Below are 12,473 nucleotides of genomic sequence, written 5' to 3' on the forward strand. Positions count from 1 at the left end.
TTTTTTTATTTATAATTTATGTTATTTTAAGTGATTAATAAAATTATTATTTTACTATTATTATTTTGTCTTTTTTATAATTTAAAACTTAAATAAAATTTAAAAATTTGAAAAAAAAAATTTAAAAAAAAAGAAAAAACCCGGGCCGGCCCGGAACCCGGCCCGGGCCCGGATTTCCGGGCCGGGCCGGGCCGGGCCGGGCCGGATGGACAGGCCTAGATGTGATAAGCAAGTAGCATATCCACTCAGTTCATCTTGCTTTTCAACATTTAAAATATTCTATATAAAAAAATAGGAATCATATTTATTTTTTAGATTTCGATAAAAAAACAATAATGATACACATGATTTGCAAACTTGTGAATCTAGTGTTTTCTTTCAGTATTCAAGCTAAATGTGAGCAATTAAGTTTAGCTAAATGTGAGCAAATAAGCTAAATTTGCAAACTGAAGTTCAGTTGCCACTACCATCCTCTCAGTAAGCTTGGAACCCATTATTTGAAATATTTCAAAAGGATTAGATGAATCAGATAGATTCATCTTATATGAAAATTTTCAATAGGACCATAAATTTAGCATGTTGGCTCTTCTTTAATTTTAATTTAGCTTGAATTTCTACCTGATACGCTACGGGTGCATGTCATGAGTCGACATCCTCGCCTACCCATGCTTTAGAAAGTTTCGCGTAGTTTCTAGATGACTCATGGTTCTTTAAGCCAACAGATATTACTCGGGCAAATTTGCAAAATAGACCGTTTTTGGAAAAAAATTAGCGAAATAGACCGTTTTTGGAAAAAATTAGCAAAATAGACCGTTTTTTGGGAAAAGAGGTCGATTTTGAAAAATGGATCAGAAAACATACGGGGCTACTAGTCCCGTATGTTTAAAGTTCACTAATTTTGTTTGTTAACAAAACGTACGGGACTAGTAGTCCCGTACGTTTTCCAGAGCCAGCAAAGCCTATGCCAAGCAAATCCACGGGACTACTAGTCCCGTGGATTTCGCGAGCATTAAAGCTGGTCTGCAATTTATACGGGACTACTAGTCCCGTATAATTACAGACTATATATACACCGAACCTAGGGCACATTTTCCCCTTCGTTTTTTTCTCTCGCCATCTCCCTCTCTCTCCCCCGAGCACCCACTTTCGATCCCCTCTCTCTCTCTCTCCTGAGCTCAACTCTAGATCTCCCCCTCTCTCTTTCCCGAGCTCTCATTCTCTCCCAAGCCGATCAAAGCTCTCATTCTCTCCCAAACCCGATCTCCATCTATCCCAAAACCCAACAATCCCTATCTCTCTCCCCCAAACCCAACTCACCTCTTCCTCCCTCAAATCTGACGCCGACGCCGTCGATTCTCTGCGAGGCCGAGGAGATCTGAGATTTAATCAAGGTACAAATTTTAATTTTTCCATAAATTTATATGTATTGTTTAGTTAATGTTGTATATCTAGAAGAAATATATGATTATGGTCTAGAAAAATCTCTGGAAAAAAATATAATTATTATATGATGAATTTTAATGCTTCAGTTAAAATGGCGAACGGAGTACCGATTATTTGCTTATTCAATGGAAAACTGAGCGTTGGAATGAATAATATGCCTATATACGATGGAGGCTCTAGGAAAATGTTCATGTTGTCCAGAAATTACAACTTTGATAGATTGGTGGCGCAAATATACAGAGTCACTGGAATTAATCACGTCGAAAATTCCATTAAGATCTTCTGTAATTGTCCAATAAATGATCAAAGAACAATTGCTGTAGAGATCACCAATGATGAAGAATTGAATAACATGATACAGCTTGCGGAAAAACAAGTATCAATCGAGTTGTTTATTGAAAATATTCCAGTGTATTCGGTCGCTGAAGTTTCATATGCTCGTGGAGAGTTCTCCCGCATGCTTGATAATCAAATCTCGTTATCTCAAAGTGCCATGCGCTTTAAAAATGAGTCGGGTGCAATGTCAAATGACGTGTTCCACAACTCGCCGGGTTATGTTTCAGTTGATTTACCGGGGGGTTCTACAATAGCAGAGGATAATGATGAGGATGTAGATGCCGATGATGATACTGAAGATGCTGAAGAGGATGAACGTCTTGATAGTATGCAGTATGCAATTGGAGAGACCAATGATGACGTAAGTTGGATGGATGAATATTGCATAAATAACGACTACGTAGAGTTTGAAGAGCCGTTGCCAGAAGAGTTTCAAAATGATGAGTGGATAAATGCCTCACAAGCTGAGTTCGTCGATCCTGGCCCTAATTTCGATCCATCCGAGGACTTTACTTTCAAGAAAGGAGATCTTTTCGAGAGCAAGGAAACATTAATTTTCGCTATACGTGAATGGACAATAAAAAACCGGGTCAAATTCAAGACGGTGAAAAGCAACACAACTAGCTATCATGTAAAGTGTTACTTTAATGAGAGAGGTCAAGGAGAGAATACAAGTGCTGCAGATGATAGAAATTCAAAGTGTCCATGGAAGCTTAATGCAGCTATTAGGAAAAAATCACTTGGCCAGTTTATAATCTCTAGTTATTGCGGACTCCATACATGTTCTAATTCGACTGCAACTTATGATCATAAGACTTTGACTTCCTCTTATATCGCAAAGCTAATTATGCCCGAAGTTAGGCGGGAACTTGATCTTACTCCAGGACAGATAATTACAAGGGTATATGACATGAAAAGAATAACAATTTCCAAGTTTAAAGCATATGATGCACGGAGGAAGGCGTTGACTAAAATCTTTGGAGATTGGGAGGAATCTTACCAATTACTTCCGCATTACCTTTCAGCAATTGTGCGGAACAATTTCCAAGTTTAAAGCATATGGATTTATTGACCTTGGATTTGTTTATCTTAAACTACATATTATCGTATGGGTCGACTTGAGACATTTGGATTTGTTTAGCCTAGACTGATATATATTATCGTATGGATTTGTGATGTGTATTTTTGTCGGATTTTGGATGTGATGTGTATTCCGTTGGATTTGTGTTGTGATGTTGTTGATTACGTCAGATTTGTGTGGTGACGTACTCTATGATGAGATTTGTGTTGTGATATTGTAAATGATATCTTTTTGGCGAAAATTTTGCTTGTAATCGATAAATGAGGCCCGTGCATGTTTGGTGTATCCTGCCCAGCAAATCCACGGGACTAATAGTCCCGTGGATTTGCTGGGCAGGGGCTTTAGCTGCTCTGCAAAATCCACGGGACTAGTAGTCCCGTGGATTTGCTGGGCAGGGGCTTTAGCTGCTCTGCAAAACGTACGGGACTACTAGTCCCGTACGTTTTGTTAACAACAAAATTAGTGAACTTTAAACATACGGGACTACTAGTCCCGTATGTTTTCTGATCCATTTTTCAAAATCGACCTCTTTTCCCAAAAAATGGTCTATTTTGCTAGTTTTTTCCAAAAACGGTCTATTTCGCTAATTTTTTTTTCCAAAAACGGTCTATTTTGCAAATTTGCCCGATATTACTCTTGCAGAATTCGTGTAATATATGTCATAAATAATCTATGTAACTGATCTCTGTTCCATGATCACCACGGACATCTAACGGAATTGTGCACTCGCCAAAATCATACTCCAAAGAGTCCGCTGTGAATGCAACAGAGAATGGAAGAAATATATAGTTCTTAAATTACCAGCTCCTCCCCCATAATACTTGAAGTATTGTGGATGGAATCTTGATGAAATATATGTTGAGTGGATAAAGAATTTTATTACACCTGAAGTGCGAGTTGATTTTCTGCGATAAGAAATGAACAATATTAGCAAGTTTCTTGTTACATATATTTACACAACATGATCTGAAGAAAGGAAATCTAGACATGCAGAAGTTCACCTTTAGTCCAAGGTATCAATTCTTATATTCTTACATATATTTCACTGTAGCCTGTGAAGATTGTAGAACAGCGAGTAACTTGTCATTAATTTACAACCAATCATGTTATCTTCCTGTAATTTTAACTTGAAATGTAGTAGCTTGTGATTCTTGCATATGCTTCTACAGTTAGTTTGCCTGCTATCATTTACTTGGATGAATGTGCGATGAAGTGAAAGAAAGAACGCAATATCTGTTGTGGTTTTGCATCTGATAACTTTAAAGTTTTTTGACTGCTTCTCTTTAACAATGCTTTTCTTCTAATGTCTATTAGGTGAATATGCATATTTATTTGATATGGAAATTTTTGCTGTCAAAACAATAATAATATAAAACAAATTAAAGAGTTAGAAAATTCAGGCCTGATTGGGAGCAGTCGTGATATCACTGCCCTAGAAGATTAAGGACCCGCCTATCGCCCTGGCGCAGTTTGTCCTCTCTCCCATAGCGGTAAAAACCCCCGGAATCGGCCGGCCTCTGCACTCGGGCGTGAGACACAGAGCTTATGCTCAGACGAAAACAGTTGCCCAGAAAATAGAATATGTAAATATGTAGCCGAAATCTTTTCTTGGAGGTATAAGAGTAGAGAAGAGAAGAGAGTGTAGAGATTTTCCTCTTCGTTGGTGTCTTTCTGAATGAGCTCCAAGCCTCCTTTTATAGGTGATGAAAGGTGTAACTCCCGCTGAATCCAAGGGACCGTTACGCACGGTTAATGCTTCCGTTACCCGCATGCAGCCGTTACAAAATGTGTAAAACGTGCAAAAATGAAGGCTTGAGAAGCAAAAGTGTGCGGCTGCGGCGTGGCGTGCGGGCGCGGCGTGGCGTGGCGTGCGGGCGGGCGTGGCGAGGCGCGGCGCGGCGTGCGTGCGCGCGCGCGCGCGTGTGTGGTAGAACCGCAAAGCCCACAAAACCCAAAACACTATTCAAAGCCCAATAAGGAGAGAACCATTATATACCCTTTACTATTCATCTCATTTTCCGATGTGGGACTATTCACAAAGGCAAAATTACCTTTTCATGAATAAGTTTCCAACAGTCCCCCCCAAAAGGCAATATTGACTGAAAATAATAAATCAATAAATAAATCACAGAATAAATATAGGTTGGGCAACCTTTCGTATCGTGAATTCGGGAGAGGTAGCTTTCGGCTTTGAACCTTTCCTTAGTGAGTTTATCGCCACCTGAGGGACATAATGGACTAGGCCTTGAATTAGGTCCCTTGGATCAGGTATTGATAAAAACACACACAATACGTTTCATCTATTGAGCTAAGCGGGTTGAGCGTTAAAGGCCATGCTCACAAAAAACCGACTCATGAGAGTTTCTAGGGGTCAGCCCTGTCCCCCCCAACCGCGGCCATCACGGTTCCTCTCACGTAGGTAAGTCCTCAAAGGGTACTACAGCTGTTTATTTAATACCCCCCACAATACACGCGTTGGACTTATTAAGAGTAAAACTCAGCCTAGCCAGCTGTATCATAAGAGCATCGTCACCATAGAGAAGGGGTAGTAGTAAATGCTACATAATGATATATAAATATATCTAGGTCGATGCTCCACACGAGAGTCACTTGTCCAGCTTGTTTCTACCACATTGAACCGACATTGGGACTACGTCTCCAAATAAGGGTTGGGTTGCCGCTGTCAGTGACCTCATTTATGGGCTTAACCCCATCTCCCTCGATGAATCCAGAACCACACTCCTGGATAATCCCTTAGTCAAAGGGTCAGCAATATTTTTCTCAGACTTTACAAAATCCAAGATCACAACTTTGCCTAATAGGCGTTGTACAGACTTATATCTTATTTGAATATGTCTGTTATGTTTTTTATTTACATGTACTTGCTTTAGAAGCTCTATGGTAGATCTAGAATCAGAGTGAATGGAAATAGGAGGCGAGGCGTGGCGAGGCGCAGTGTGGCGTGCGTGCGCGCGCGTGTGTGTGGTAGAACCGCAAAGCCCACAAAACCCAAAACACTATTCAAAGCCCAATAAGGAGAGAACCATTATATACCCTTTACTATTCATCTCATTTTCCGATGTGGGACTATTCACAAAGGCAAAATTGCCTTTTTCATGAATAAGCTTCCAACAATTTTGATATATTTCTTCCTTCGCTCTATGCTTTGAATATCTATGCTGTGAGCTAATTATTTATAGTAATTTCAATAATATTTTCATTTACTTTGGAATGTTTGTCTAGATTAGATAATTTACCATTTTTTCATATTAATGCAGATATTCTACTTGGTTGGATTTGCCTTGTTTTTTTAAAAAAAAAAATTCTAAAGTTGTCGGTGATTCAGGTTAGTTAAGCAACTTTCTTCTCTTTTCTCTTTATTTTGTTCATAGTGATGGTAACTCTATTTCCTTGTATTTATCTTCTTCTACACTTAAATATTTATTATTATTATTATTATTATTATTATTATTATTATTATTATATAACTTCAAAAAAAAGTAACCTTAGTATATGAGATATTTGTGATTACTGATGCATGTATAGTGTATCAAATTTCTCAAAAAACCCTTAAATACTATTGAACATCAATTAAGTACTTATTCTCTCAAATTATATTCACTGCTATACTTATGTTAAATAAAAAATAAAATCAATAATTTAACGCATTAAATTTTCTTTTCCTTGCAGAAATTTTCATTCTACTTCTTGGATTGCATAATCACTATACACTTGCATAAGAGTACCTTCTTCCAAATGACTTCAAACCAAGGTTTGAATGCAACATAAATATATATTAGTATTACTTTATGTTTATTTATGTTTATTAATAGTATGTTTTATTATTTATAACAGAAGAACACATTCTAATACATGAGAGTAGAAAAACCAAATATAATCAGTTGAATGTTGATCAGAAGAGAAGTTACATTCAGAAGGTCATTGATGATAATAGAAAGAGGAAAAGGAATGATTTTGCTGGCAGTAGTACCAATAGCAAGGGAAAACGTAAAATTGATTTGTTTTGTGGAGCGCAACAACGAGAATATGAGCATGGAGGTTTGCATACATTAATTTTATAATTTATTAAATGAATTATATGATTTTATATATCTAAATTTATTTAACACTAAAAACTATTAATTTTTTCTAGGTCAAATTAACCATGAACCAGTATGTTCTTTATTATATAAACTACACACTCCAAAGTCTTGTTCATTTTGTAGAGCAAAAAAGTTTGAACATGAGCCACCAACATCCTGTTGCCACAATGGTGAAATCCACTTAGTAGATGTGAATGTTAATGACGAGTTATATGCACTTTATACAGTACAAACCCAAGAGGCAATTGAGTTTCGAAGACAAACCAGAAAGTATAATAGCATTTTCTCATTCACATCATTTGGGGCAAGGTTTGATAGAGAACTTGCATCAAACAGAAAGGGTATTTTCACATTTAGAGCACTCATTTGGGGCAAGGTTTGATAGAGAACTTGCATCAAACAGAAAGGGTATTTTCACATTTAGAGCACAAAGACAAATATATCATAATCTCCCCTCTCTAATTCCAGAAGAAAATAAGCCTTCCTACTTTCAACTTTACTTCTACGATACAGAGAATGAGTTGCAAAATCGAATGAGAATATTAGATAATGCAAACATGAGTACGACTACCATTAAAAGATTGATGGATATACTAGAAGGAAACCCATATGCAAAATTTCTGTGGAAACTGAATGATTTTCCATCTCTTGAAGACTTCAAGATCATTATAAATAGAGATGCTGCAGTAGATCAACGTGTTTATAACTCGCCAACAGTGGATCAGGTTACAGCTGTCTGGGTAGAGGGAAATAATGAAAATATTCCGTATGAGAGAGAAATAGTTGTCCATTCACACTCTGGAAGGAATCATCAAGTTAAGCACTATTTTGGTTGTTATGATCCTTTACAGTATCCTTTAATCTTTCCAGGCGGAGATGTTGGATGGCACCAAAATATTAAAAGAAGGGAGAAAAATGATATTCACCGTTCAAAACAAGTAAATACAACATCTCAAATGACTCAGCAAACTTTTACATCTGCAGAAGACATATTTAAACGAGAAAGGGAAGGTAAATCATAATTAAAATTTTTTAATAATATTAAAAAATTAAAAATTAACTTAACCTGCAAACTTGTAGGTGTTAAAGCACCAAAGGTGGGAAGCGTCTCATGTCGAGAATATTATTGTTACAAGTTTTAGATAAGAGACACTCGACAATCTACTGTATTAACATCGGCAGGCCGGTTGTTCCATCAATATGCTGTTGATATATACATAAAGCTTGAAACAACAAGACTTGATTATTTTAGAAAAAAACAATCAGAAATCAAAGCAGAGTTATTCCAAGGCATAGTCGATAGTGTAGCTGCTGGAGAAGCAAAAGCATGTCAAGTCGAAAAAAGAATAGTGCTGCCATCATCATTTATTGGTGGTCCTAGAGATATGCGTCGTAGATATCTTGATGCAATGTCATTAGTACAACGATTTGGCAAACCAGATATTTTCATCACAATGACATGCAATCCTGAATGGGAAGAAATCACGGAGGAGCTACATCCAGGACAGACACATAATGATAGACCAGATCTAACCTTAAGGATATTTAGAGCAAAATTGCAAGACCTGAACGATCAGCTATTTAAAAAGGAAATCTTTGGAAAAGTTGCTGCTCATGTTCATGTCATCGAGTTTCAAAAAAGAGGGTTGCCTCATGCACACATGTTAATTATTCTAATGGGAAAGCACAAAATCGTATCATTAGATCATTATGATAAGTACGTATCAGCAGAAATTCCAGACTAGTATGAAAATCCAATTCTATATGAACTGGTAAAAAAGCATATGATGCATGGCCCTTGTGGAGAGTTAAATATGAAGAATGTTTGCATGCAAAATGGCGAGTGCAAGTATCACTATCCTAGAGAATTTTCTCCAAGATCAGTACAAGCGAAAGATGCTTACCCAATTTATAAAAGGAGCAAAAATAATAGAACAATGTTGGTTCGAAACAAAATTCTTAATAATCAATGGGTGGTACCTTACAATCCATATTTACTGACACGTTATAATTGTCACATCAATGTTGAAATATGCTCAGGCATAAAAGCAGTGAAATACCTTTATAAGTACATATATAAAGGCCATGATAGAGTGGCAGTAAACATTGAGTATAATGAAGGTGAAAAGGTTGTGAATGAAATCAAAAATTTTTAAGATGCAAGATGGGTATCAGCTCAGGAAGCTTTCTGGAGAATATATGAATTCCATCTTAATGAGATATTCCCGGCTGTCATTAACTTACAACTTCACATGCCAAATCAGCAATATGTTTCTTATTGGAAACATCAAGACCTATCGAAATTAATTCACTTGGAACATATCTCCAAGACGATGCTTACAGAATTTTTTACTATGTGTAAAAAAATTAAAGAATGTAACAAGAAGAAACATGAAAAGGACCACGAAAAGGAGTTATTATATGTGGACTTTCCTGAATGTTATGTTTGGGATTCAACATCAAAATCTTGGAGTCCAAGAAAACAGAGACAAGTGATAGGGCTAATAAAAGGGGCTAATCCAATTGAAAGAGAGAGATATTACTTGCGACTATTGCTTACTCACGTTAGGTGCCCGACATCATTTGAGGATTTACTTATGGTAAATGGTATTCATTGCAAATCTTTCAAGCAATCAGCCTAGAAATTAGGTCTTTTGGAATCTGATGATAGCACAAGAGAGTGCTTAGATGAAGTCATCGTCTTCCAAATGCCAACAGGACTTCGACGTTTGTTTGCAACTATATTGGTTCATTGTGAGCCCACATATGTTAATTATTTGTGGGATCAATATCTTGAATCATTATCTAAAGACTTCTCAAGGAAACCAAATGCTACTAGAGCTTCGGTGATAAATGATACTCTTCTCAATATTAACTTCTACTTAGAGAGTATGGGAAAGGATATTAAAAAAATTTGATTTGCCACCTTTACAAACAAAAACCATTTTAGAGGAAGGTTCATACCCAAGAGAAATAAAAGAAGCGCTAGATGTACAAATCCCAACTGATGATGTAAATGCTGCAACAAAACTCAACTATGAACAACATATTGCATACACTACAATATTAACACGAGTTGAAGCAAATAAAAGTGGAGTTTTCTTTATTGACGGTTCTAGAGGAACTGAGAAGACTTATTTATATCGTGCTCTACTTGCCACAGTAAGATCGCAAGGTATGATAGCTCTTGCTACAGTGATATCAGGTGTCACAGCTGTAATAATGCCTGGTGGAAGAACAGCACACTCCAGATTTAAAATCAAAATCCCAACAACAGATTCATCTATGTGTGGTATATCAAAGCAAGATGGGACATCAAAACTCATTAGAATAGCTCGTCTAATAATTTGGGACGAGGCTCCTATGGCTAAACGCGTTGCAATTGAAACATTAGATAGAACACTAAGAGATTTAATGGATCAAGATGAACCATTTGGCAGAAAAGTAATTGTATTTGGTGGCGATTTCAGACAAGTTTTACCGGTGGTGCCTCGCTCAACAAGATCACAAACTATCAAAGAAGGTTTAGTAAGCTCACATTTGTGGAGCAAAATGATCAAACTACAACTTTCAAAAAATATGAGAGCAAAATCAGACACAACATTCAGTGAATTTCTTCTTAGGATTGGGAATGGAGATGAACCAACAGTGACCCAAGATCTCATAAAACTGCCTAATGCAATATTGATCCAGAATCAAGGTGATGACCTACCGGAAGATTCTCTCATAAATTTAATTTTTCCATCTTTAGATGAGAATTTTAAGTCTATTGAATATATGAAAGATAGAGCTATCATTGCAACAAAAAATGAATATGTTGACAAGTTAAATGATAGACTAATAAAAAGGTTTTCAGGAGAAGGAAAAGAATTCTATAGCTTTGATGAAGCAATTGATGACACTAATCATCATTACCAAGAAGAATTTTTGAACACTCTGCTTCCTAATGGACTACCGCCACACAAGCTCAAGTTGAAAAAATATTGTCCAATTATTTTACTAAGGAACTTGGATCCAACTAATGGATTGTGCAATGGTACAAGAATGGTATGTTAATATTTTAACTACAATGTAATTCAAGCTAAAATCACAATGGGCCAATATGCTGGGAAAGAAGTTTTCTTGCCAAGAATACCATTGTCACCAGCAGAAGATAAATGATTACCATTCAAGTTCAAACGCAAACAATTTCCCATAAGATTATGTTTTGCAATGACAATTAATAAATCCCAAGGGCAAACAATACCTAACGTAGGTATTTATCTACCTGAACCAGTGTTCTCTCATGGGCAATTATATGTTGCTTTATCGCGGTGTACTTCTATGATGACAACCAAGGTCTTAATAACATCAGATGGGAAATTTGCAGAAGAGGAACAATACACAAAAAAATATTGTATACAAGGAAGTTCTCCAGCCAAAGGACCATGAGGAATAATTCAAATGACCAATAACATTTTTGAAGGTTAGGAATTTATATAATAAGTAGCTTCAATTTTATTAAAGTTTTTTTCTTAAAAATAATTAAAAATTTTACAATTCATTATTACATCATTCACTCTCTTCATTCAAATTCATGTACTAATCAAAATTAAAATAACTTTAAACATTGTAAATAACATTAATTAATAAATTCAAATTACTATAATTAGTGTCACACCTTTAATATAGAAATAGTCTTATTTTCTTTTCTTTTGAGTTTATTTAGTACTTCAGATGCGTTGTTATTTATATATAACAAACTATTCAAATTCTTGCAGGAACAATGTCATCCAACAACAAAGCATCAATTCCACATATCCAAATACACCAACTCAAAAAGTTTCAAAGAGAGTGGACCATTCATGTTGTTATCCTAAGAACTATTGAGTCATCTTATGAGAACAACAAAGGATTAGGAAAACTACTAAAATTAATTTTTGCCGACTCAGAGGTAATGTAATAATATTCTACATGCTATAATTCTATTGATAATTGTTGATACTTATTCTTAAATAAAGTAATACATACAATGTTTAAGTACAATATCCATCACTTTTTATCATGCCATAGCAATCGTTATTTTAAATCTATGCATAGCCTTCTCAATTTCTTTAAAATTTATAAATTATAAATATAAATTAAATTATAATTGTTGATGCTTATTCTTATATTAATTATTATCACCTTACTGTGTATAAGATCATATTAAAAAAATTCCTACAATTATTAAAGAGGTAAGCAACATGTAATTCATTTTCGTAAATTTTATACACCAAATATCATGCTTTCTTCCTAATTATATGTAAATTAATTGTCTAGATATGTCTAACAATATAAGCAAGCAAATAATTGGAATATGACATCAACACAACATTTTATACACATTGCAACAAAATAGTTATTATTTAGATTAAATTTTTAATAAGCATATTTACCATAAATTTATTATTTAGTTGCATGATCAAGCTAAATTTTGAGCATATTAATTTATCATGTTAGCCCCTCAACTTAGTTGGTGTTGCAAAACT

General features: G+C 35.5%; 1 protein-coding gene across 1 annotated transcript; it reads left to right on the forward strand.

Annotated features, from left to right (window-relative positions):
• The first annotated feature begins 8,799 nt into the window (after window positions 1–8,799).
• Window positions 8,800–11,401, forward strand: LOC109828061 (ATP-dependent DNA helicase PIF1-like). The gene is made up of 4 exons (XM_020395098.1): window positions 8,800–8,902; window positions 9,004–9,092; window positions 9,850–11,010; window positions 11,318–11,401. Exons 1-4 carry the CDS (start codon window positions 8,800–8,802, stop codon window positions 11,399–11,401), a joined length of 1,437 nt encoding a protein of 478 aa, XP_020250687.1.
• Window positions 11,402–12,473: the final 1,072 nt, after the last annotated feature.

The sequence above is a fragment of the Asparagus officinalis genome, unplaced genomic scaffold (assembly GCF_001876935.1).
Source record: "Asparagus officinalis unplaced genomic scaffold, Aspof.V1 AsparagusV1_Un683, whole genome shotgun sequence".
NCBI lineage: Eukaryota > Viridiplantae > Streptophyta > Magnoliopsida > Asparagales > Asparagaceae > Asparagus > Asparagus officinalis.

Excerpts from the sequence above, each read along its gene's own strand:
- LOC109828061 (XM_020395098.1), top strand. The coding sequence starts at position 8,800 with ATGGCGAGTGCAAGTATCACTATCCTAGAGAATTTTCTCCAAGATCAG. Across the intron at positions 9,093-9,849 it reads AGTATAATGAAGGTGAAAAG|AGAGTATGGGAAAGGATATT; the intron begins GTTGTGAATGAA and ends ACTTCTACTTAG. Across the intron at positions 11,011-11,317 it reads TGTGCAATGGTACAAGAATG|ATGGGAAATTTGCAGAAGAG; the intron begins GTATGTTAATAT and ends TAATAACATCAG.